This window comes from Rana temporaria, chromosome 1 (assembly GCF_905171775.1).
Source record: "Rana temporaria chromosome 1, aRanTem1.1, whole genome shotgun sequence".
NCBI classification, from domain to species: Eukaryota; Metazoa; Chordata; class Amphibia; order Anura; family Ranidae; genus Rana; species Rana temporaria.
In genome coordinates this window covers 664,436,564-664,462,655 of record NC_053489.1, presented here as the reverse complement: position 1 = coordinate 664,462,655, position 26,092 = coordinate 664,436,564, and the positions used below count along the sequence as shown (strand labels likewise).

The 26,092-nt window shown below is 41.9% G+C and overlaps 1 protein-coding gene across 2 annotated transcripts in view; it reads left to right on the top strand.

Moving 5' to 3' along the window:
• The window catches only part of SFXN5 (sideroflexin 5), a 354,774-nt gene that overhangs the window by 90,048 nt on the left and 238,634 nt on the right, over window positions 1-26,092 (top strand). For both annotated transcript variants that reach the window (XM_040335556.1, XM_040335557.1), the window contains exons 4-6: window positions 6,462-6,488; window positions 20,387-20,441; window positions 23,923-23,948. In XM_040335556.1, coding sequence (XP_040191490.1) covers window positions 6,462-6,488; window positions 20,387-20,441; window positions 23,923-23,948 — 108 coding nt within the window. The remainder of the gene's footprint in view (window positions 1-6,461; window positions 6,489-20,386; window positions 20,442-23,922; window positions 23,949-26,092) is intronic.

Sequence of the window (26,092 nt, the reverse complement as noted above, 5' to 3'; positions counted from 1 at the left end):
CTCATTCGTTAAACGCCTACCACACCCTTTGAGGTCACAAGAGGATTACACCTTATTGGAACAATTGTGTTGCATCGAAAGCTCAAAAGGAAATATATCTAAAATCTATAATTACTTGCAGAAAACGGAAGAGTTGGACACGCTAAAATACATCCAAAATTGGGAAACAGACTTAGGGGTCCCAAGGGGGAAAACGACCATAGGAAGAATCCTGAAAATGACTCACACCTCGGCAGTAGATGTAAGAACTGCCGAGATGAACTACAAATGTTTGACGAGGTGGTACGCCACCCCAGATAAAATGGCAAAATTCAGAGGGGGAGAGTCAGAGAAATGCTGGAGAGGTTGTGAGTCAAGAGGAACAATGGCACACCTTTGGTGGGACTGCCTGAAAATTAAAGCCTATTGGAAAAAAATCTTGTCCCTGATAAAGGTAATAACAAAAAAAGAAGTGGAAGATAACCCATGGGTAGTTCTCTTTCATGGGGGGGAGATTCCAGAGAAGGAGTACAAGGGTTCACTGATCCCTCATTTGCTGAACGCAGCGAAACGATTGATTCCCCTAAAATGGAGAGACGCGAAAAGTCCGCAAGTGTGGGAGTGGATCGACTCCGTAGAGGACACTTATAGGAGAGAGAAATTAAAATACGGGAGCTATAAACATAAGGAAGGGGAAAAGGATTTATGGGTACCCTGGCTGGAATTTAAAAAGTCCTGGAGGTTCGCAGAAAACCTGAGAGAGGAATAGGAACGTATTTTTCAATTAAGAGAATGAATTCTTATAGTGGAGTCGTGGGATGGTCCAGGGAGGGGGGGGGGGGGAGAGGGGATTTAGTTAGGGAGGGGGGAGATGGGGTGCTGGGTATTTTTTTTTTGTCACGCAGATAAAATCTTTTAAAAATTCCGTACTTACTATAAAAGAGTGAGTTCTAAACGGTGAGAAAAAAAAAATGGAAAATATAAAAATAAACAAATAAATAAAATAAAAACAATAACAAGTATAAAAACTTGCAAAAGAAATATACCACAAATGATGCTAAACCAGATGTAGAGACGGAATTATGAATAAAATCATGAGCAAGTCTCTCGCTGTGGTGAAGTCTGAAGTGGCAAAAAAAAAAAAAAAAAGAAGGTCAGTTGCAGGTCAAAAGGAGGACAACCTCAGACCAATTCGGGTCAGAAGGAGGTCAACTGCAAGACAAAACTGGTCAACTACAGGTCAAAACAGGCCAAAAAGAAAACCACTGCAGCTGAAAACAGGTCAGTGGCTTAATGCAACTTAAAAGGTGGTCAAATGTGAGTCAGAAGGAGGCACCTGCAGGTCAAAACAGTCCAATAGGAGGTCAGTTTCAGCTAAACACGGGTCAGAACAGGCCAAGCTGAAAACGGATCAACATGTTGATGCAGCTTATAAGGTGGTCAGAAGAAGGTCAGTTGCAGGTCAAAAGGACAACTTCAGACCAAATCGGGTCAACTGCAAGACAAAACAGGTCAACTACAGGTCAAAACAGGCTAGGAGGTCAAAACAGGCCAAAAGGGAAAACCACTGCAGCTGAAAACAGGTCAGTGGGTTGATGCAACTTAGAAGGTGGTCAAATGTGGGTCAGAAGAAGGTCAGTTGCAGGTCAAAAGGAGGACAACCTCAGACCAAATCGGGTCAGAAGTGAGTGAAAAACTTGTAAAGCGCAACACATGCAAACTGAATCGCCTCTGGGCGCTGTATCCATTTCATGGGTAAGGAACCCCTTGACCTCAGAAGAGATGGGTTTTAATCTTTCTCCTGAAGGCCAAGTGGTCCGACTCCAGTCGGATGTAGTTGGTAGTGCATTCCACAGTCAGCTGCGGATCAGATTATCTGCAGGCCAAAACAGGTCAGCAGGGGCAACTTCAGGTGGAATGTAGGTCAGAAGGAGGTAAACTGTAGATCAAAACAGGTCAGTGGGTTGATGCAACTTAGAAGGTGGTCACATGTAAGTCAGAAGGAGGTCATCTGCAGGTCAAAACAAGTCCAATAGGAGGTCGGTTTCACCTTAACACACGTCAAAAGGAAGTCAACTGTACAGCTTAACTACAGGTCAAAATTGACCAAACTGAGGACAACTGCAGCTGAAAACAGATCAATGGCTTGATGCAGCTTAAAAGGTGGTCAAATGTGAGTCAAAAGGAGGTCAACTGCAGATCAAAACAGGTCAGCATGGCAGATTCAGGTAAAATGCAGGTCAGGAGGAGGTCAGCTGCGGATCAGATTATCTGCAGGCCAAAACAGGTCAGCAGGGCAACTTCAGGTGGAATGCAGGTCAGAAGGAGGTCAACTTCAGCTGAAAACAGGTCAATGAGTAGGTGCATCTTAAAAGGTGGTCAAATGTGAGTCAAAAGGAGGTCAAATGCAGGTCAGAAAGAGGTCAACTGCAGATCAAAACAGGTCAGGAGGGCAGCTCCAGGTGAAATGCAGGTCGGGAGGAGGTCAGCTGCGGATCAGATCATCTGCAGGCCAAAACAGGTCAGGAGGGCAGCTCCACTTGAAATGCAGGTCGGGAGGAGGTCAGCTGCGGATCAGATCATCTGCAGGCCAAAACGGGTCAGGGGGCAGCTCCAGGTGAAATGCAGGTCGGGAGGAGGTCTCCAACTGATGTCTGTCACAATCACATTGAGGGTGTTGGAGGTTTTGCACATCTAGCCGCACTGAGAGTTTTTTCTATTGCATATCAATGGACAAAATTACACCGGAGTTTCACCCATAAATATAACATTACATCAGTAGTAAAAAAATGTCATTTTAAGAATTTTTTTTTTTTTTAGATGCCTTCAAAGTGTTGTTGCTAGGCAGAATAGTTAATCTTCCCACTTCCTGCACCTAGGTGCTTAATGCTTCCTAACCTACACCGCACAGACTCCTGGGAATGTAGTGGGTGTAACTTTCCAGGAGTCTGAAGTGTCAACTTCCTCTGACACTCCCGTCGCTATTGAAACCTGATCTGAAACCTATTACACTGCTTGTGCAGCACTGAGCATGTGCGAGATCTGCAAGGCTGAAATCCAGGAAGTCATACAGTCTGGCTTCATGATGCCCACACTTAAGATGGCCCCAGTCAATTTCTATTTTATAAAGTGTCTAAATGCTGTAACAACCTAACAAAACTGACCTTAGTTTACAGACTAACTTTACTAGAATACATTAAGCTTGTGTATTACAGGGGTATTTATATTTAAAAAGTGAAATTGTGGCCGGAACTCCACTTTTAATACACAAAACCAAACGTATTTTACTCTATACAGCCGTGTACAAGAGTCCTTCTACCTATAGACCATGGTGTCCATTAATAAGTACAGAGCTCCTGGCTTCATGAAGAAGACGAATACCCAACAACCAGACACCTAAAACGCTCAGAGATGATTGGTTGCCTTGTAGTGCTGCGATCACAATGCTCTGTAATTATGAAGTAAGGTCCATTCCAGCAATAAAGACTAACAATACACAATCACCTCTGCGGTTTTATGCTGATTTACTAGACAATGGGGATTGTATGAGTGAAATAATTAAAAATCTGGAGCATCAGTCAGAGGAATCCCCAGGATGCTCCAAAATCTCTGCAAATACCTGTAATTGGTTGGGCAACCCAGGAGCCGGCGGCTGGAGAAAATATTGATTAGAGGTGATGTTGTGTCGCTCCCTGGCTCTGCTCATTAAATGTTTTCCCAGCCAGACGTGTGAACACCGAGAAATGTGCAAGATTGCCTTGTAAAAGACGGAGGAGCCTTTCTATTGATTGCAGGGGGGACAGGAAAAGCAATGCAGCAAAAATAATAATGCCAATAAAAAGAAAAAGATGATAAAAGTTCTGGGTATAAGCAGTGTTTCCAGTTATATACCCCGGGACTAAATAATATTATTATTATTATGCTCCAAGGCATAGAATTGGAATCTCTTATTATACCCAGAATTATTATTATTATTATTATTATTATTGTTATTATTATTATTATTATGCTCCAAGTAATATAATTAGAAACACCGATTATACCCAGAAATATTATTGTTAATATTATTTAGTCCCAAGGCATATACATGGAAACACTGCTTATACCCAGAAATATTATTATTATTATTATTATTATTATTATTATTATTATTATTATTTTTGGGTATAAGCAGTGTTTTCATGTATATGCCTTGGAACTAAATATTATTATTATTATTATTATTATTATTATTATTATTTCTGGGTATAAGAAGAGATTTTAATTGTATGCCTTGGAGCATAATAATAATAATAATAATAATAATTCTGGGTATAAGCAGTGTTTCCAATTACGGTATATGCCTTTAGAACATAATAATAATTATTATTATTATTATTATTATTATTATTAATTATTATGTTCTAAGACATATAATTGGAAACACTGCTTATACCCATAAATATTATTATTATTATGCTCAGGCATATAATTAAAATCTCTTCTTATACCCAGAATTATTATTATTATTTTTATTATTATTATTATTTTTATTATTATTATTATTATGCTCCAAGGAATATAATGGAAATCTCTGCTTATACCCAGAAATATTATTTATCATACCCAGAAATATTATTTATTATTATTATTATTATTATTATTATTATTATTATTATTATTATTTTTATTATTATTATTATTATGTTTGAAGGCATATACAGTAATTGGAAACACCACTTATACCCAGAAATAATAATATTTCTGGGTATAAGCGGTGTTTCCAATTATATGCCTTCAAACATAATAATAATAATGATAAATAATATTTCTGGGTATGATAAATAATATTTCTGGGTATAAACAGAGATTTCCATTATATTCCTTGGAGAATAATAATAATAATAATAATATTTCTGGGTATAAGCAGTGTTTCCATTTATATGCCTTGGGACTAAATATTATTATTAATAATAATAATAATAATATTTAGTCCCAAGGCATATACCGGTAAATGGAAACACTGCTTATGCCCAGAAATATTATTATTATTATTATTATTATTATTATTATTATTATTATGCTCCAAGGCATATAATTAAAAACTCTTCTTATACCCAGAAATAATAATAATAATAATAATAATAATAATAATAATAATAATAATAATAATATTATTTCTGGGTATAAGAAGAGATGTTAATTGTATGCCTTGGAGCATAATAATAATAATAATAATATTTCTGGGTATAAGCAGTGTTTCCAATTATATGCCTTAGAAAATAATAATAATAATAATAATAATTTATTATGTTCTAAGGCATATAATTGGAAACACTGCTTATACCCAGAAATATTAGTATTATTTTGCTCAAAGACATATAATTAAAATCTCTTCTTATACCCAGAATTATTATTATTATTTAGTCCCAAGGCATATAAATGGAAACACTACTTATACCCAGAAATAATATTAATACTATTTCTTGGTATATGCAGTGTTTCCATTTATATGTCTTGGGACTAAATAATAATAATAATAATAATATTTAGTCCCAAGGCATATAAATGGAAACACTGCTGTGGTTGAACTGGATGGACTTGTGTATTTTTTCAACCTGACTAACTATGTAACTGCTTATACCCAGAAATATTATTATTATTATTATTATTAATATTATTATTATTATTATTATTATTATTATTATTATGCTCCAAGGAATATAATGGAAATCTCTGCTTATACCCAGAAATATTATTTAATTATTATTATTAGTGTTATGTTTGAAGGCATATAATTGGAAACACCGCTTATACCCAGAAATAATAATAATAATATTTCTGAGTATAAGCAGTGTTTCCAATTATATGCTTTTAAACATAATACTACTACTAATAATAATAATAATAATATTATTATGCTCCATGGCATATAATTAAGATCTTTTCTTATACCCAGAAATATTATTATTATTGTTATTATTATTATTTAGTCCCAAGGCATATACCGGTAAATGGAAACCCTGCTTATACCCAGAAATAATAATAATAATAATAATAATAATAATAATAATATTTCTTGGTATAAGCAGGGTTTCTACTTATATGCCTTGGGACTAAATAATAATAATAATAATAATAATAATATTTCTGGGTATAAGAAGAGATTTTAATTATATGCCTTGGAGCATAATATTATTATTATTATTATTATTATTATTATTATTATTTTTAAAAGCATATAATTGGAAACACTGCTTATACCCAGAAATAATAATAATAATAATAATAATAATAATAATATGTGACGCAGGAGGCAGACCACTGTTGGGGGGACGTGTGAATAAAGCAGGAAAATTAGTACTCCCCCCGCAATAGAAACTCTAATAAAAGCCGTGTCCCTGGGTGTTTTACAAAGGAATAGACCCGGATCTTGTGACTATCTGTAGAATGTGACGATGTTTGTGGGACGTGGACATCACTTTTTTCTCTCTGTTTTTCAGCTCTGGGCAGCTCAGAAGATAAAACAGGTGAGACCATCAAAGCTGATCTTTGTTTTATTTATTTTTTTAAAACTGTACCAGCTCAATGGATTTATTTCTACAGAACATTTGCATATTTGTCTCTTTTTAAAAAAACCTCCTTATCGTGACGCATACAGTACTGCGCAAAAGTTTTAGACAGGTGTAAAAAAAAAAATGCTGTAAATGAAGAATGCTTTCAGAAATAGAAGTGTTAAGTAAGAGTTTATTTTTTATCAATTAACAAGATGGAAAGTAAATGAACAGAAGAGAAATCAAAATCCAATCAATATTTGGTGTGAGCTGCTTTGCCTTCTCACCAGCATCAGTCCTTCTAGGTAGACTTACACACAGTTCTTGAAGGAACTTTTCTACAAACATTTTGGAGAACTAATCACAGATCTTCTGTGGATGTCGGCTACCTCAAATCCTTCTGACTCACGTAATCCTAGATAGACGCCATGAAAGGTGAGATCAGGGCTCTGTGGGGGACAAACCATCACTTCCAGGACTCGTTGTTCTTTTTTTACACTAAAGATAGGGCCAGATTCACGTAGAACTGTGGCGGCGTAACGTATCGTAGATACGTTACACCGCCACAATTTTTTATCGCAAGTGCCTGATTCACCAAGCACTTGCGATGAAAACCTACGCCGGCGGCCTCCGGCGCAAGGCGGGCCTATTCAAATGGGCGTGTGCCATTTAAATTAGGCGCGCTCCCGCGCCGGACCTACTGCGCATGCTCCGTTCCGTAATTCCTGTCGTGCTTTGTGCGCCGTGACGTCATTTTTTTCGAACGGCGACGCGCGTAGCGTAATTCCGTATTCCCGGACGGCTTACGCAAACGACGTTATTTTTTAAATTTGGACGCGGGAACGACGGCCATACTTTATACAGCAATATGATTGCTGCATAAAGTTAAGGCACTAAAAAAACTTTGCGACGGGAAACTAGACTAGCGGCGACATTGCGAACGCGAAAATCCGCCGGGAATCGCCGTAACTCCTAATTTGCATACCCGACGCTGGTTTACGACGCAAACTCCCCCCAGCGGCGGCCGCGGTATTGCATCCTAAGATCCGACAGTGTAAAACAATTACACCTGTCGGATCTTAGGGCTATCTATGCGTAACTGATTCTATGAATCAGCCGCATAGATAGAAACAGAGATACGACGGCGTATCAGGAGAAACGCCGTCGTATCTCTTTTGTAAATCTGGCCCTTAGTTCTTTATGACATTGGCTGTATGTTTGGGGTGGTTGTTCAACTGCAGAATAAATTTGGGGCCAGTCACAGGCCTCCCTGATGGTTTGGCAGGATGGATAAGTATCTGCCTGCAGTTCTCAGCATTGAGGACACAATTGATCCTAACCAAATCTCCAACTTCATTTGCAGAAATACAGCCCCAAACTTACAAGGAACCTCCACCATGTTTCACAGTTGTCTGCAAACACTCATTATTGTACTGCTCTGCAGCCCTTCAGAGAATGAACTGACTCTTGATACAGCCAAATATTTTACCTTTTGACTCATCAGTCCAGAGTACCTGCTGCCTTTTTCTACACTCCAGTTCCTATGTTTTCCTTAGCTATGACTAAGCACTAATTCCAGTGCGAAACGCGTCAGTAGCCAGGTTTTATTTATAGTTTGATGTGACTTGTAGTGCTGTCCTTCTTTTAGTAAAGACCACAATTTGTTCAGAGTGTGGCTGTCCAGAGACATTGTTTTGTTCCTGCCTCTCCTATGTTTTCCTGATGTTGGGGATATATGGCTATACGCTACGTGTAATCCATATCTCCTGTACTGATAAGCACCCATTTCATCTAATGGTATAATGCATCTTACCTATCGCTCTATTTCCCACAAGTAAACAGACATGACCACAGCCTACGTCCTGAGCACCATCGCACAACTCTTCTGGCTCTACCCAGCACAACACTTAGGGCCAGATTCGCGTACTTGCGCTTTGGCGTAACGTATCCCCTTTACGTTACTCCGCCGCAAGTTTTCATCGTAAGTGCTTGATTCACAAAGCACTTGCGCGTAAATTTGCGGCGGCGTAGCGTAAAGCCGTCCGGCACAAGCCCGCCTAATTCAAATGGGGCGGGGACCATTTAAATTAGGCGCGTTCCCGCGCCGAATGTACTGCGCATGCTCCGTTTTGAAATTTCCCGCCGTGCTTTGCGCGAAATGACGTCGCCCCGACGTAATGTTTTGAACGGCGACGTGCGTTACGTACTTTCGTATTCCCGGACGACTTGCGCAAAAAAAAAAATATTTGAAATTCGACGCGGGAACGACGGCCATACTTTAACATGGGCTGTCTAATATTACACCACCTAAATAGCAATCGCAACTTTACAACGGGAAAAGCCGACTAGCGACGACATAAGAGAATGAGACGAATGCGCGTACCTTCGTGGATCGCCGTAAACAGCTAATTTAGCATACCCGACGCGGAAAACTACGCGAACTCCACCCAGTGGGCGCCGAAGTATTGCATCCTAAGATCCGAAGGCGTACGCCTGTCAGATCTTAGCCAAATGCCGTCGTATCTTTGTTTGTGAATACAAAATAAAGATACGACGCGGCAAATTTGAAAGTACGCCGGAGTATCAGCAGATACTCCGGCATACTTTTTCTGTGAATCTGGCCCTTGGTTTTTATCCAAACACAACAAAAGCAATGACAGACAGGAAGTGATGGCCCCAACAGCCAATCGCTTCCTCCATGGAAAATGACATCACAGGAAATGACCTCACAAGATATGAATGTCAACACAGGAAATCCTTACAACAGAATGAGTTTATACAACAACCAATGAATAATGGCTAGGGGAGTCTTATGGGCATGTCTGGGCAGGGACAGTGTGTATGTTTTAAACATGGACGCTATCCCTGACCCTAACAATTCAAAAGCTCCCGTTTTACCATTGGTATGAATCCTTGTTCTGCGTTGTTTAGAGGACAATACATCTGCAGCCTTACGATCTCCCGGCACTGTGATATGTAGTCTAGTCAGCGGCCATGCAGTGTAACAGTAATGTGCAAAGGCTTCTGCGCTACTACAAGTGAATAAAAAATCTTCCAAAGTACAATTTTTTAAATTGCAGCAACAACTCGCAGTGTATACACAACCGCAATAAGTAAGTGAGTGGAGTAGGTTATTGCGCAAAATATGTAAAACACAAATAGTAATAAAGTGATCAAAAAAAGAATATAAAAATATATATAAATATAAATAATATGGAGTGCTAAATGTGACCAAATAAACAAATAATAGAGTCCATAAAGTGAAGTGGCAGAAAACACTGCTAAAGGAGAATCGATGTCCACCAATCCCAGAGAGGAATGAGAAACTGCACCAAAAAGACTTCAATCTGGTCTCCCAGAACTCTCACCTCACCAAAGGATCAAATCAGTGGTACAATATGAGATGTATCCACATGCATACACTATTCCATACATAGACTTCCTGGGTGTCTCACGGTCCGGATAGCCCAAGCCTTAACCCGTCTCCAATAGTGTAGTATTAAAATTAAGAAACATTTATTGCGGTAAAAATGTGCTTACATGGGATAAATAAAACGAGTGCATAAACATGAACAGTGGCGTTCTCAGCGCCGTCCCACGTCACTCCTGGTGTACGTCTGCCCACGGCCAATCCCTACGCATTACGACACAGTCACGTGTCTTCATCTGGGGTCCCAGATGAAGCCCCAGATGAAGACACGTGACTCGTAACGCGTAGGGATTGGCCGTGGGCAGACGTACACCAAGGGTGATGTGAGACTGCTCTGAGAACGCCACTGTTCATGTTTATGCACTCGTTTTATTTATCCCATGTAAGCGCATTTTTACCGCAATAAATGTTCCTTAATTTTAATACTACACTATTGGAGGCGCTCTCTTTTGTCCCTCTTGTTCCCGGGTACGGAGTCTATATAGGTACTTAAAAGAGACAGGTTAAGGCTTGGGCTATGCGGACTGTGAGACACCCAGGAAGTCTATGTATGGAATAGTGTATGCATGTGGATACATCTCATATTGTACCGCTGATTTGATCCTTTGGTGAGGTGAGAGTTCTGGGAGACCATATTGAAGTCTTTTTGGTGCAGTTTCTCATTCCTCTCTGGGATTGGTGGACTTCTATTCTTTTCCTTTAGCAGTGTTTTCTGCCACTTCACTTTATGCACTCTATTTGTTTATTTGATTTGTTTGGTCACCTTTTAGCACTCCATATTATTTATATTTATATATATTTTTATATACTTTTTTGATCACTTTATTACTATTTGTGTTTTACATATTTTGCGCAATAACCTACTCCACTCACATGCAGTGTCACAAAGCTCCTCCTCCTAGTTCTCGTCCGTGACGGAACACTGACTCGGTTTCCCAGCAGGGAGTCAGTGTTCAGCCTATCACGGACAAGGAGAAGGCGGGGCTTTGGTACACTGCACGGCCGCCAGCTAGACTACATATAACAGCGCCGGGAGATCGTAAGACTGCAGATAGACACGATGAGGAAGGAGACTCGCGTATATGCCGAGGGGGGCATTTTCAGCACTAATTTATCTAATTTACCCGGGCAACCTCTGCTTTGAAAGATATATTTCTCTAATCGTAACATGTCTCCCATCTGAGCAATTCACTCCTTTTAACAAAGGTGGATTGACATCTTTCCAAAGCCGGAGAATTTATTTACGGACCTGGAAGATTACTCTACCTATGGCTTGTTTAGGAATATCTTCAATTGAGAGATCATCCAATATACCCAATATCAATGGTTTAGGATTTGCCTGGATGCTGACCTGAAACACCTTGGCCCGGATTCAGAGAGCAATTGCGCCTGCGTAACCATAGTTACGCAGCGCAATTGCTTACTTGCGCCGGCGTAACGAATGCTCCTGATTCAGGAACCTTGTTACGCCGACTGCAGCCTAAGATATGCGTGGCATAAGGCTCTTATGCCCGCATATCTTAGGCTGCATTCTTGCGATGGCCGCTAGGTGGCGTTCCCGTTGTGCTCAGCGTATAGTATGCAAATTGCATACTAACGCTGATTCACAACGTTACGCGAGCCCTGCGTACGCAGTTTACGTCGTTTGCGTACGGCGGTTTTCGCGTAAGGCTGCCCCTGCTATTAGCAGGGGCAGCCAATGTTACGTATTCCCGTCGTTCCCGCGTCGCGAAATTTGAACTTTACGTAGTTTGCGTAAGCTGGACGCCATTCACGTTTACTTTGAAGCAAATGACGTCCTTGCGACGTCATTTGCCGCAATGCACGTCGGGAAAGTTTCCCGACGGAGCATGCGCTCTACGATCGGCGCGGGAACGCGCCTAATTTAAATGATTCCCGCCCCCTACGGGATCATTTAAATTGCGCGCGCTTACGCCGGGCAATTTTAAAGAGCGCACACGCAATTTACGGAGCTACTGCTCCGTGAATCGCGGGTAGCGCAGTAAATTTGCGGGGGCGCAGGGCAAAAACGGTGCCCTGCGCCTACGTAAAAAATGCGTAAATGTTACTGAATCTACCCCAGTATTAATGGTTTTCAAGAAGGCCCGTCCAGAAAAGGTGCAACTTTGGACTGCACCATAAAAAAGGAATGAAGTCTCCATGGTCTCTGGCACGTCTAGAGCAGACCGGATTCTCTCTTACCCCCAGTTTAAATAACCTTTCTGGGGTGAGGTGGACCCTTTAATAGAATATAGAGCTGATACAAACGCTGTGTGACATTTAACGAGCAAGCTGACACCACCTGCAATGTCTCCTCCCACTGTTTCTCCTCTAATGGGCCCACATCCCTCTCCCACTTTCCAGGCAGATTCTTATCCATCATGCCATACCATCACGGAGGCGTATGATTGGCCCCAAATAAATTTAGCAGCAGGACAACGACCCCAAACATACAGCCAATGTCAATAAGAATGATCTTCAGTGTAAAGAAAAACAAGGGAGTCCTGGTGTAAATAAGTGATGGTTTGGCCCCCACAAAGCCCTAATCCCAACATCATGGAGTCTGTCTGGAATTACGTGAAGAGACCAAAGGATCTGAGACAGCCTACATAGACCGTAGATCTGTGATTAGTTCTCCAAGATGTTTGGAATGACCTACCTTCAAAAACTGTGTGTAAGGCCCCATACACACCATAGAATCCATCCGCAGATAAATCCCAGCAAATGGGTTTCAGCGGATAGATCCTATGGTGTGTACACTCCAGCGGATCTTTTTCCGCGGATATATCTCCCCTGGGATGGATTCCAGCAGATCGGATATTTGCTGACATGCAGAACATATCCATCTGCTGGAGTCCATCCCAACAGATGGATCCGCTGGTCTGTACAGACTCACCGAATCCATCCGTCCGAAGGGATCCCCCGCATGCGTCGTAATGATTAGACGCATGCGTGGAATTCCTTATATGACAGCGTCGCGCACGTCGCCGCGTCATAATCGCGGTGACGGCGCGACACGTCATCGCCAGAGGATTTCGGCGCGGATTTCAATGCGATGGTGAGTACACTCCATCGCATTAAAATCTGCTGAAATCCTTGAGAGGATTTATCCGCCGAAACGGTCCGCTGGACCTTATCCGCGGATAAATTCTCTCGTGTGTATGGGGCCTAAGTCTACCTAGAAGAATTCATGATGCTTTGAAGGCAAAGGGCGGTCACACCAAATATCTATTTGGTTTATATTTTTCTTCTGTTCACTTACGTTGAATTTTGTAAATTTGATAAAAATAAAAATGTTTTTTTTTTTAAACATACAGTGTAACGCTATATGAGCAATGGTAAAATGGTGCAAACAAATTAAATAAACGATTCAAAAAAATATTTCCACATATGGATAAGTCCCCTTACAACAGGGCCACATTCGTGGTAAAGTGCCCCTTGTTTAAGGGAATGAATGGGAGGTGTTTTTTTTAGACACTTTGCAGAGTGTCATGGCAGACGGAAAGAGTATCAATATACTGTAAAAACCGTATGATGATTTATTAAGGATTGCTAAAAAAAAATGTAAATATAAAGATCCCCGGGCTGGGAACCACTGGTACAGAGATCAAACTTGCGTTGTGTTGACAGACATAGACTCCGCCCTACATGTTTTGTCATGTAGGGTGTCAACACCATGCAAATTTGATCTCTGCACCAGTGGATCCCAGCCTGGGAATCTTTATATTTACATGTTGAATTTTTACTGGATCTGTGCAAGTTTTTAGCAGTGATTATTCTTGGTGTAAAACTGTATGATGATTTATTAAGAATAAGCACTGCTAAAAAGCTTACACAGATCCAGTAAAGATTTAGCATGTAAATATAAAGATTCCCAGGCTGGGATCCACTGATGCAGAGATCAGACTTGCGTCGTGTTGACAGACCTAGACCCCGCCCTATGTGTTTTGTCAAATATGACGTCATGTAGGGTGGAGTCTATGTCAACACCACTCAAGTTTAATCTCTGCACCAGTGGATCCCAGCCTGGGAATCTTTATATTTACATACTGAATCTTTACTGGATCTGTATGGACTGTTTAATTTGTTTGCACCATTTTACTATTGCTCATATAGTTGAAAATGGGAGAGTATAGCCTCTTTTAAAATAATGGTATAAATGGTAAGATGTTCCAACATCCCATTTGATATGTAAACAGTGAGATCAAGTTACAAGGATACTGATGGTGGCTTGAGGCCAACAGTATCCAAACTCAACATTCAAGGGGAATAAGGGGGAGGCAAGGGGGATTTTGGTTGGGACTTTCACGGCACTGATAAGACACAAAATGATAAAAAATAACAATATTTATTTAACATAAAGCCAATACAATAAAAACATTTAGGGACAGGCCCCACATTACACATCAGAAGACAGAACCAACTGTGTCTTAGTGAGAGGAGCCAGTGACCTCGACCGGTTTCGCGGCAACGCCGCTTCTTCAGGAGGGTCTAAAGGGTGTTTATAGAATATATAATGAACAAGCAAGAAATACAGGATATATAAACATTGCATTAAAAACACATCAACATGTTGCATAAAGGAGCGAAGACTTACCTAGATTGGTCACAATGATCAAGCACAGGGCCTGGTGATTGCCTTCTTTGGCGCATGGAGGGGGATATTAACAGAACGGATTCTAATGAGGTGAAAAGTATAATCAGTATAATGCAGTAAGGAATAACTATTGAGGTCGGACACCCGGTGATTTATTTTTTTTTCCATAGGACCGGCGCTCTGCGGACTAGGCCGAAGCCGCGGCCTCGCCTAAAAAAAATCCTGCTCGCCGCGATCTTGGGAAAAGGCCTAGTCCGCTGGCTTTTCCCAGGATCGCGGCGAGCTGCGGACAGGATTTTTTAGGCGATGCCGCAGCTTCGGCCTAGTCCGCTGCCTTTTTTCCAGGATCGCGGTGGACTAGGCCGAAGCCGCGGCATCGCCAAAAAAATCCTGCCCGAAGCTCGCCGCGATCCTGGAAAAAGGCAGCGGATTTGCGAGGGCAAATCGATTCAGATTTTGATCAAATCCAATTTTTTTTGTTTTCCATAGGACCAGTGCTCTGCGGACTCGGCAAAAAAAATCCAGCTCGCCGCAATCCTGGGAAAAGGGCCTGAGACCGGACGCAGTTTGCGCCCTTTTTCCAGGATCGCGGCGAGCTGCCGGCAGGATTTTTTAGGCGATGCCGTGGCTTCGGCCTAGCCCGCCGCTGCCTTTTCCCAGGATCGAGGCGAGCTGCGGGCAGGATTTTTTAGGCGATGCCGCAGCTTTGGCCTAGTCTGTGGTCTTTTCCCAGGATCGCGGCGTACTAGGCCGAAGCCGCAGCCTCGCCTAAAAAAAAAAATTATGACCGGCACGGTGTCCATCAGGGAAAAAAAACTTGATTCGAATTGTGAATCAAGTTTTTTTTTTTTGGGGGGAGGCCAAAATCGCCCAGCTCTAACTTTAGGGCAATTTCAATTGCACTTTGCACTTGTAGTTTGCACTTGTAGTGCAAAGTGGATTTGCCTTTCGTAAATAACCCCCAATGTGTCTTTCCTATGCTTTTGACCTTTTTATTGGCTTTCAAGCTCACTTTTTTCGAACACAGACTCTCTTCTGATTTGAATAAATCCCTTCCAGGCCTATTAATACCTACCTTAACCTAACCTCCGAAAATCATACCTGTAATTAATGATAGGATAATTAAATATGTGTTAATTGACGAAATGTTAAAATCCCACAAAAACACATTTTAAGGAGTAAAAAATTGACGGATCCATGTAACTCTTTATAACATGCAATGAATGTGACAAGCACACCCCAATCCCCCCCCGTCAGGCTTCTCCAAGGCGGTGGGGGTTATAGGCGCTGCAAAAAGTTAAGGTGGAAAGGTGGAAAATCTTTGTATTTTCAGCTCCTCGATTGCACCTTCGGCTTCATGCTTCTCATCTCCCATCTCCGTGTTAATTTAAAATCCTCGGAGAAGGTTGTAATAAAAAAAAAAAAGAAATGCAGGTGTGCTATAGAGAACACACAGGTGATGTGCGCTCCGAACCACAAACACCTTTTTGAAACCGCAAAAATAAATAAATAAAAGAACGATGCCTTAGGACAAGCGAGCCATAAGGGCTGACAATTTATGTGCATCTAATGCAGGCTTTCTTGTGTTGTGCCGCTTGCCGCTAATGCTAACATCTGCCGCCTTTTACCTTTTTTTTTGTATGGAGGTGAGACACTCGGGGCGTGCGGCAGTATGCCATGTGAAAGCTTGACATGCCCGGCGGGTCATTCGCCAGGTTGGATTTTGGTTGCACATGATAGGGATGGTAATGAGCACTGAGTGCAGAGGCGTGTGGGAGACGGGGCTGCCAGCATGATCATTGCGTCCAACCATAGGTACTATTTTCAGTTGGGTTCCTACAAATAGGGTTAGGTTAAAGATGAGGGGCCAGATCCTCGTAGAGAAGCGCATTCTTACGTCCGGCGTAGCGTATCTCTGATACACTACGCCGCCGTAACTTACAGAGCATTTTCCTTATCCTCGAAGAATTTGCGCCGTAAGTTACGGCGGCGTAGTGTAACTTTGGAGGCGTAAGGGCGCGCAATTCAAATGTATGTGATGGGGGCGTGTTTTATGTTAATACGTCGTGACCCGACGTAAATTACGTTTTTTTTTTAACGGCGCCGTCCGTGGGGGTATCCCAGTGCGCATGCTCGAAAATAAACCGGAACAAGCCAATGTTTACGACGATGACGTCATTCTACGCAAATCCCTATTCGCGAACGACTTACGCAAAACGACGTAAAAAATTCAAAATTTGACGCGGGAACGATGGCCATACTTAACATAGGATACGCCTCATGTAGCAGGGGTAACTATACGCCGAAAAAAGCCTTACGGAAACTATGTAAAAAAATGCGCCGGCCAGACGTACGTTTGTGGATCGCCGTATCTAGCTAATTTGCATATTCGACGGAAACGCCACCTAGCGGCCAGCGTAAATATGCACCTAAGATCCGACGGCGTACTAAGACGTACGCCTGTCAGATCGATCCCTCATTCAGTCGTATCTTGTTTTGTGGATACAAAACACAGATACGACGGGGCATTTTAAAAATTATGTGGCGTATCCATAGATACGCCGGCGTAATTCGTTCGTGGATCTGGCCCCTTGACTTTACAAAGCTGAAGACGGCCATACTTAACATTGAGTACGCCTCATATAGCAGGTTTAACTATACGCCGAAAAAAGCCTTACGGAAACGACGTAAAAAAATGCGCCGGACGTACGTTCGTGAATCGCCGTAACAAGCTAATTTGCATACTCGACGCGGAATTCGACGTTAACGCCACCTAGCGGCCGGTGGAAAAATGCACCTACGTTCCGACGGCGTACTAAGACGAACGCCAGTCGGATCGAGCCCAGATCCATTGTAGATACAAAACAAAGATACGACGCGGGAACTTTGAAATTACGCGGCGTATCAATAGATACGTCGGCGTAATTCTTCTGTGGATCTGGCCCGAGGTCACACTTTTGCCCAGGGTTGTCGGGAAGAGGCCCTTGTCCCCATCAACATGGGGGTAAGGTGCTTTGGGGTGGGGGGCACAGACCCCCTGCCCCAAAGCACCAACCCCTATGTTGAAGGCATGTGGCTTGGTATGACATAGGAAGGGGGCACTCACTCGCCCCCCCCTTTCCTTACCTGCCGGGCTGCGTCCTCGGATAAGGGTCTAGTATGGATCTTGGGGGAACCCCACAAAAATGTTTTGGGGTCTGGTATCGTCTTAGGGGGAACCTCCCGCAAAATAGATTTTTTTTAATTTACCCAAGGTTCCCCTTCAAGAATCTCAGCACACAAGTCGGCACCGCAAGTCGGATCATCTTGATCCGACTTCTGGTGGGACCTCTATAAAAATCAATAAGCTCCCATAGGGAACCATTGATTTTGCATAGAGTGAAATATAACAGAGAAAAAGATAACCCCCTCTGGGAAGCACTCTCCCAAGGGGGTTACCTTGAGGGCACGCTTCCGTGTCCAGCATTGGGTGTCCATAGTCGCCGAATGCAGGACTAAGCGCCGGCGTCATTGGATTTGATTGACAGCCGCGGGAGCCAACAGTAGAGAAGACCGTATGCGTGATGCAGATGATAAAGGGATAAAGATGAGATCTTATTTTTAGTGCAGATGATATAGGGATGAAGATGAGGTCAAATGTTTGGTGCAGATGAAATGTTTGGTGAAGATTAGGTCATACGCTATATTGTCAAAAGTATTGGGACACTTGCATTTACATGCATTTTAACATAGCAGCCTCTTCTCTTCTGGGAAGGCCGTCCACAAGGTTTAGGAGTGTGTCTATGGGAATGTTTGACCATTCTTCCAGAAGCGTATTAATTCATCACAAAGGTGTTCTATCAGGTTGAGGTCAGGGCCCGAATTCAGATACATTTGCGTATCTTTCGGCGGGCGTAGCGTATCTCAGATACGTTACGCCGCCGTAACTTAGGGCGCAAGTTCCGTATTCAGAAAGAACTTGCGCCCTAAGTTACGGCGGCGTAGTGTATATGGGTGGGCGTAACTTACATACAGCCCTATTCGCGAAAGACTTGCGCAAACGATGTAAAATACGACGCTGTTCGTACGTTTCCGACATCCATACCTAACATGACTTGCCCCTGCTTTATGAGGGGTAACTTTACGCCGGAAAAATCCTTATGTAAACGACGTAAAAAAATGCGCCGGGCCAACGTACGTAGGTTTCTGAATCGGCGTATCTACCTAATTTACATATTCTATGTGTAAATATACGGAAGCGTCACCTAGCATCCAGCGTAAATATGCAACTAAGATACGGCGGCGTTAGAGACTTACGCCGGTCGGATCTTAGGGAAATCTATGCGTAACTGATTCTAAGAATCAGGCGCATAGATACGACCCCGCACACTCAGAGTTACGACGGCGTATCTGGAGATACGCCGTCGTAACTCGTATCTGAATCCAGGCCCAGGATTCTGTGCAGACCAGTCAAGTTTTTCCACCCCAAACTCGCTCATCCATGTCTTTAAGGACCTCACTTTGTGCACTGTTGTGCTGTCACGTTGGAACCGGAAGGGATCATCCCCAAACTGTTCCCACAAAGTTGGGGGGCATGAAATTGTCCAAAATGTCTTGGTATGCTGACATCTTAAGAGTTCCCTTCACTGGAACTAAGGGGCCAAACCCAACCCCTGAAAAACAACCCCACACCATAATCACCCCTCCACCAAATGATTTGGACCAGTGCACAAACTCAATATTGAACCCTACAGAGTAAGACTGGGATGCCATTAACGTTTGTGTGCGTGTAAAGGCAGATGTCCCAATACTTTTGACGATATTGGGCTAGATTCAAGACTCAGTAAGAATTTACGTTGGCGTATCTATTGATACGCCACGTAAATTCTAAGCTGCGCCGGCATATCTTCTTTCTGTATTCAGAAAGCAAGATACGCCGAAATTAGGCTAAGATCTGACTGGCGTAAGTCTCTTACGCCGTCGTATCCTCGTTGCATATTTACTCTGGCCGCTAGGTGGCGCTTACGTTGATTTCGACGTAGAATATGCAAATGAGCTAGATACGCAGATTCAGAAACGTACGTGCGCCCGGCGGATTTTTTTACGTAGTTTACGTAAGGCTTTTTCCAGCGTAAGGTTACTCCTGCTATATGAGGAGTATCCAATGTTAAGTATGGATGTCGAGACGGCGTCGAATTTTGCGTCGTTTACGTTGTTTGCGTAAGTCGTTCGCGAATAGGGCTTTGCGTAAATTACGTTCACGTCGAAAGCATTGACTATTTGCGACGTGATTAGGAGCATGCGCACTGGGATACGTTCACGGACGGCGCATGCGCCGTCCGTTAGAGACGTCATTTATGTGGGGTCATGTTTTATTTACATAACACGCCCACCTTTTCTCAATTTGAATTTGGCGCGCTTACGCCGGTAGATTTACGCTACGCCGCCGTAACTTAGGGCGCGCGTTCTTTGTGAATCCAGCCCCAGCCCCACTAAGTTACGGCTGAGATACGCTACGCCCGCACAAACTTACGGCGGGCTATCTGAATCTAGCCCATAGTGTTTGTGAACTGTTTTATTTGCCAAAGATTTTTTTTTTATTCTTGTGAAGCAGTCTTGGGATCCAGACAACTCTGCCAGACACTGCAGCCAGGTCCTGGATCTCTCTGCAGACTACACTGTAGCTATGATTGGACAGCGAGGAGGCAGGGGCACAATGACAATGTAATTCCTTCAGTAAGCACTTTCATACGCTGGAGTTGGGCTTTAATGAAATTCTCAGGGTGTTTCACAGAACAGAAGTCTGGTGATTTGACATCTCCGCATTTATCAGTGTATCCAAGTGACGTGTGTTTCTTTGTGCCGCAGGCCATCATACACCCGGATACGAATGAGAAGATATTCATGCCTTTCCGAATGTCAGGTACGGGTGCAAGATATTATCCTTGCTTTTCCATTCTGTGGGGCACTTGACTCGCATGACATCTACAGGCCACATTTCCTTGCTTTATTTTTATATATATATTATACACAATTGTTAGATTTATATTTTATATTTATATTATATATATATATATATATATATTTTTTTTTAAATATTGTTATATATCATATTACTGTTATACAGTGCATTGAAAAAGTATTCATACCCCTTATTGTTATATGGGGGCTCAAAATTTCAAATCCTGAGCTACTTACTAGCCCAGGCCTTAAAGGGGAGTTCCACCCACAATTTCACTTTTTAAATATAAATACCCCTGTAATACACAAGCTTAATGTATTCTAGTAAAGTTAGTCTGTAAACTAAGGTCCGTTTTGTTAGGTTGTTACAGCATTTAGATAGTTTATAATCTAGAAATAGACCGTGGCCATCTTAAGTGTGGGCATTATGAAGCCAGACTGTATGACTTCCTGGATTTCAGCCTTGCAAATCTCGCACATGCTCAGTGCACAAGCAATGTAATAGGTTTCAGTCAGGTTTGCAAGGACTACTGGGAAACATGATGCCTATCCCAGAAACCCTTGCAAATAGCCTAGGCTAATAAGGAGGAGGAAGTAATGAAGGACTACAAAATAAAGGTATTTACAAGCAACAAATTAAATAAAAATTGTCCATTCTGAACACTATGAGATTAGAGCATGCAGCACAGACAAACATAAAAAAATGGGTGGAACTCCACTTTAAGAATTAAGCTGGATACACACTATACGATTTTTTCTTTTTAGATTTTTTTTTACCTTTTTAGATTTACCATAACCGTATGAGGTCAAACCTAAACACTTTGGGCCAGATTCTGAAAGCCGTGCGCAAAGTTGCGGCGGCGTAACTTTTCTTATTTACGTTAAGCCGCCGCAACTTAACACGCAAGTGCTGTATTCACAAAGCACTTGCGTGTTAAGTTGCGGCGGCGTAGCGTAAATTGGGCGGCCTAATTCAAAATAGGCGGGTAGGGGGCGTCGCCTATTTAAATTAGGCGCGTCCACGCGCCGAACGTACTGCGCATGCGCCGGCCTTAGAAAAATCCCAGTGCGCATGCTCCGAATTATGTTTTCCAACGTGAACGTAATCGACGTAAATCCCCATTCACGGACGAGTTACGCAAACGACGTAAACATTTTCAAATTTCCCGCAGTCACGACGTCCATACTTAACATAGGATGCGCCTGCTTTGGGCAGCTTTATCTTTATGCCGGGAAAACCCTTACGTAAACGGTGTAAAGTGACTGCGTCGGGCCCGCGTACGTTCGTGAATTGGCGTATCTCGCTGATTTACATATTCTCGGCGTAAATCAGCGAGAATGCCCCCAGCGGCCATTTTAAAATTGCAGTTAAGATCCGACGGTGTAATACAATTACACCTGTCAGATCTTTGCTGCAAACCGGCTTATCTTGTTTTCTGCATACAGAAAAACAGATAAGTCGGCGCAAAGTGTGAGTTATGCTGGCGTATCACTGATACGCCGGCATAACTCTTTCTGAATCTGGCCCTTGCATTACATGGTTGAAGGTAACACTTTAATTTACATTTTTTGATGAATACCAAGTGTCCTCTGACTGGGTGAGGTGGAGAGGCAAGGCGATCATATCACAATCTCCACCTCATCCAATCAGAAAATACTTTGTATTTGCTGAAAAGAAAAATACAAGGCAGTCTGTGAATGGCAGCAATGGTGAGCAAGCGAACCCCCCCCCCCCCCCCCACTGTGGTTACTATGCAGAAGGGAAGCCGCTCAGCACAGAACCCAGGAGGTTGTGGTGATCACTGTAGTATGGCGACTACCCCAGTGATTCTCCGCTTTCACAGCTGTCCCTCATATATGAAGGATGCATACTTACAGCATATTGGATCAACGTAACTCTGAAACTATGCTAGGCTCTAGCTTTAAGTCTTAGCTTGTACTAATATGAAGTCATATCCACCCCTCCAGTGACCTCACACCAATGTGACTGCACATATACAAAGTCATATCCACTCCTCCAGTGACCTCATAGCAATGTGACTGCACATATACAAAGTCATATCCACTCCTCCAGTGACCTCACACCAATGTGACTGCACATATACAAAGTCATATCCACTCCTCCAGTGACCTCACACCAATGTGACTGCACATATACAAAGTCATATCCACTCCTCCAGTGACCTCACACCAATGTGACTACACATATATGAAGTCTTAGCCACTCCAGTGACCTCATAGCAATGTGGTTGCACATATGAAGTCATAGCCACTCCTCCAGTGACCTCATAGCAATGTAATTGCACGTATAAAGTCATAGCCACTCCTCCAGTGACCTCATAGCAAAGTGATTGCATGTATAAAGTCATAGCCACACCTCCAGTGACCTCATAGCAAAGTGATTGCATGTATAAAGTCATAGCCACTCCTCCAGTGACCTCATAGCAATGTAATTGCACGTATAAAGTCATAGCCACTCCTCCAGTGACCTCATAGCAAAGTGATTGCATGTATAAAGTCATAGCGACAACTCCAGTGACCTCATAGCAATGTGATTGCACATATGAAGTCATAGCCACCCTTCTAATGACTTCATAGCAATGCAAAGCATTGTGACTGCACATGTGAAGTCATAGCCACTCCAGTGCCCTAATACTAATGTGATTGTGCACATGAAGGCATACACACCCCTACAGTGACCTCATAGAAATGTGATTGCACATATGAAGTCATAGCCACACCTCTAGTGACCTCATAGTAATGTGATTGCACATATGAAGTCATAGCCACCTTGTAGCAATCTGACCATACAAATGAAGTCATAGCCACTCCTCCATGTGGCCCTATAGTGATGTGACTACACATATGAAGTCATAGCCACACCTCCAGTGACATCATAGCAATGTGACTGCACATATGAAGTCATATAGCCACACCTCATAGCAATGTGACTGCACATATGAAGTCAAAGCCACACCTCATAGCAATGTGACTGCACATATGAAGTCATAGCCACACCTCCAGTGACCTCATAGCAATGTGACCGCACATATGAAGTCATAGCCACACCTCCAGTGACCTCGTAGCAATCTGACCATACAAATGAAGTCATAGCCATATCTTCAGACATATCAAAGGAGAGCAACATTTTATATCAACTCTTAGTCACACCTCCAGTGATCTCATAGAAATCAGACCGTTGATATGAGCTCATAACCACACCTCTGGTGACATCACATAAATGGGACAATATGAACTCCTGTGACTCTATTGATCAATAATTCCCTAATTAATACTCCTGCCATGGCAGCACTCTTCGGAAATTGTGAACAGACCCAAATACCCATACCTTCACTTAGTCAGAATACAGTATTTAGAAAAAAGTTTATATTTGTGCTGCTAATGTGACTGATTTTGTCTTTTGTATTGTTTATTACTTTTAGGTTATATTCCCTTTGGGACCCCCATAGTAAGTATTTTACCCCCTTACATTGATTATGACTTTTATTACCAGGTTATGTTATCATTTCAATGTCAATCGTTTCTTTTTCATCATTCTATGAATCAGGCTGAAGATATCTGAAGATACGCCGTCGTATGTCCTTTATGAATCTAGCCCTATAACTTTTGCGCAGACCAATAAATATATGCTTTTTGCGATTTATTCTACCAAAAATATGTAGAAGAATACTAAACTGAGGGGAATTTTTTTTTTTTTTTTTTTGGATATTTATTATAGCAAAAAATAAAAAAATTGTTGCTCTTTTTTTGTTTATAGCGCAAAAAAATAAAAACCGCAGAGGTGATTAAATACCACCAAAAGAAAGCTCTATTTGTGGGGAAAAAAAAGGACATAATTAATTTTTTTTGTGTGTACAGCATCGCACGACCACGTAATTGCCAGTTAAAGCGATGCCATATCACAAAAAAATGGCCTGGTCATTAAGGGGGCAAATCCTTCCAGCCCTTAAAGTGGTTAATTGGCATTGGTGACTTTTTAACTGGGGTCCACTTAACCACTTCTCTACTTTGGGTGTTTTTCAGATTTGGTGTTTACAAGACTAAAACAGTTTTTTTGCTAGAAAATAACTTAAAACCCACAAACATTATATATTTTTTTTTTCTAACACCCTAGAGAATAAAATGGCGATCATTGCAATACTTTTTGTCACACCATATTTGCGCAGCGGTCCTACAAGCGCACTTTTTTTGGAAAAAAATCACTTTTTTGAATTAAAAAATAAGACAGCAATAAATTTGGCCCAATTTTGTTATATATTGTGAAAGATAATGTTACGCCGAGTAAAATGGTACCTAACATGTCACGCTTACAAATTGCGCCCGCTCGTGGCATGGCGTCAAACTTTTACCCTTAAAAATCTCGATAGGCGACGTTTAAAAAATTCTATAGGTTGCATTTTTTGAGTTAGAGTAGGTCTAGGGCTATAATTATTGCTCTCGCTCTAACGATCGCGGCGATACCTCACTTGTGTCGTTTGAACACCGTTTTCATATGCGGGCGCTACTCGCATATGCGTTCGCTTCTGCACACGAGCTCGTCGGGACGGGGCGCTGTAAATCTAATTTTTTTTCTTATTTATTTTTATTTATTTTATTATTTTTTACACTGGAAAAAGAAAAAAAAAATTATCACTTTTATTCCTATTACAAGGAATGTAAACATCCCTTGTAATAGAAAAAAGCATGACAGGTCCTCTTAAATATGGGATCTGGGGTCAAAAAGACCTCGCATCTCATAATTAGACTAAAATGCAAAAAAATAAAAATAAATTTGAAACTGTCATTTTTTCAAATGACAAAAAAAAATGTTTCTTTAAGAGGCTGGGCGGGACTGACGTTTTGACGTCACTTCCGCCCAGCAGAGCTATGAGGACGGGTGAAGGAGATTTTTACTTCAGTCTCGTCCCCAGTCAGCAGCCGAACGCACCCGATCTCCTCCGCCGCTACCGACGGCTACGGTAAGCGGCGGAGGGCGCGGGAGAGCGGCAGGAGGGGGGGGGCCCTCTCCCGACGCCGATAACGGCGATCTCGCCGCGGAGACCGCCGTTATCGTGTACAGAACCGCTGACACTAAAGATGGATACCTCAGTTGTGGCAGCAGCTGCTGCCGTTACCGAGATATCCATCTTTAAAGTTAGGCCGTATAAAGACGTACGGCGGTTTGGAAGTGGTTAAGCAAACATGCTCTGCAAACAACATTTTTTTTTTCTTTTTTTTTTTTTTAACATTTTTGAAAAGGAGCCAAAAACTCCACCTACTGGCTCATGAGTACACAATAATTATAAAATACTGCATAAAATATTGCGTTCTCATGATTTCTTTATTTATTTTTATATATATATATATATATATATATATATATATATAACATTTTCAATAAGTTCTTACTTTTATATACAGTGCAGACCAAAAGTTTGGACACCCCTTCTCATTCAAAGAGTTTTCTTTATTTTCATGATTATGAAAATTGTAGATTCACACTGAAGGCATCAAAACTAAATATAAAAATAAATAAAATATTTTTTCATATTCTAGGTTCTTCAAAGTAGCCACCTTTTGCTTTGATTACTGCTTGGCACACTCTTGGCTTTC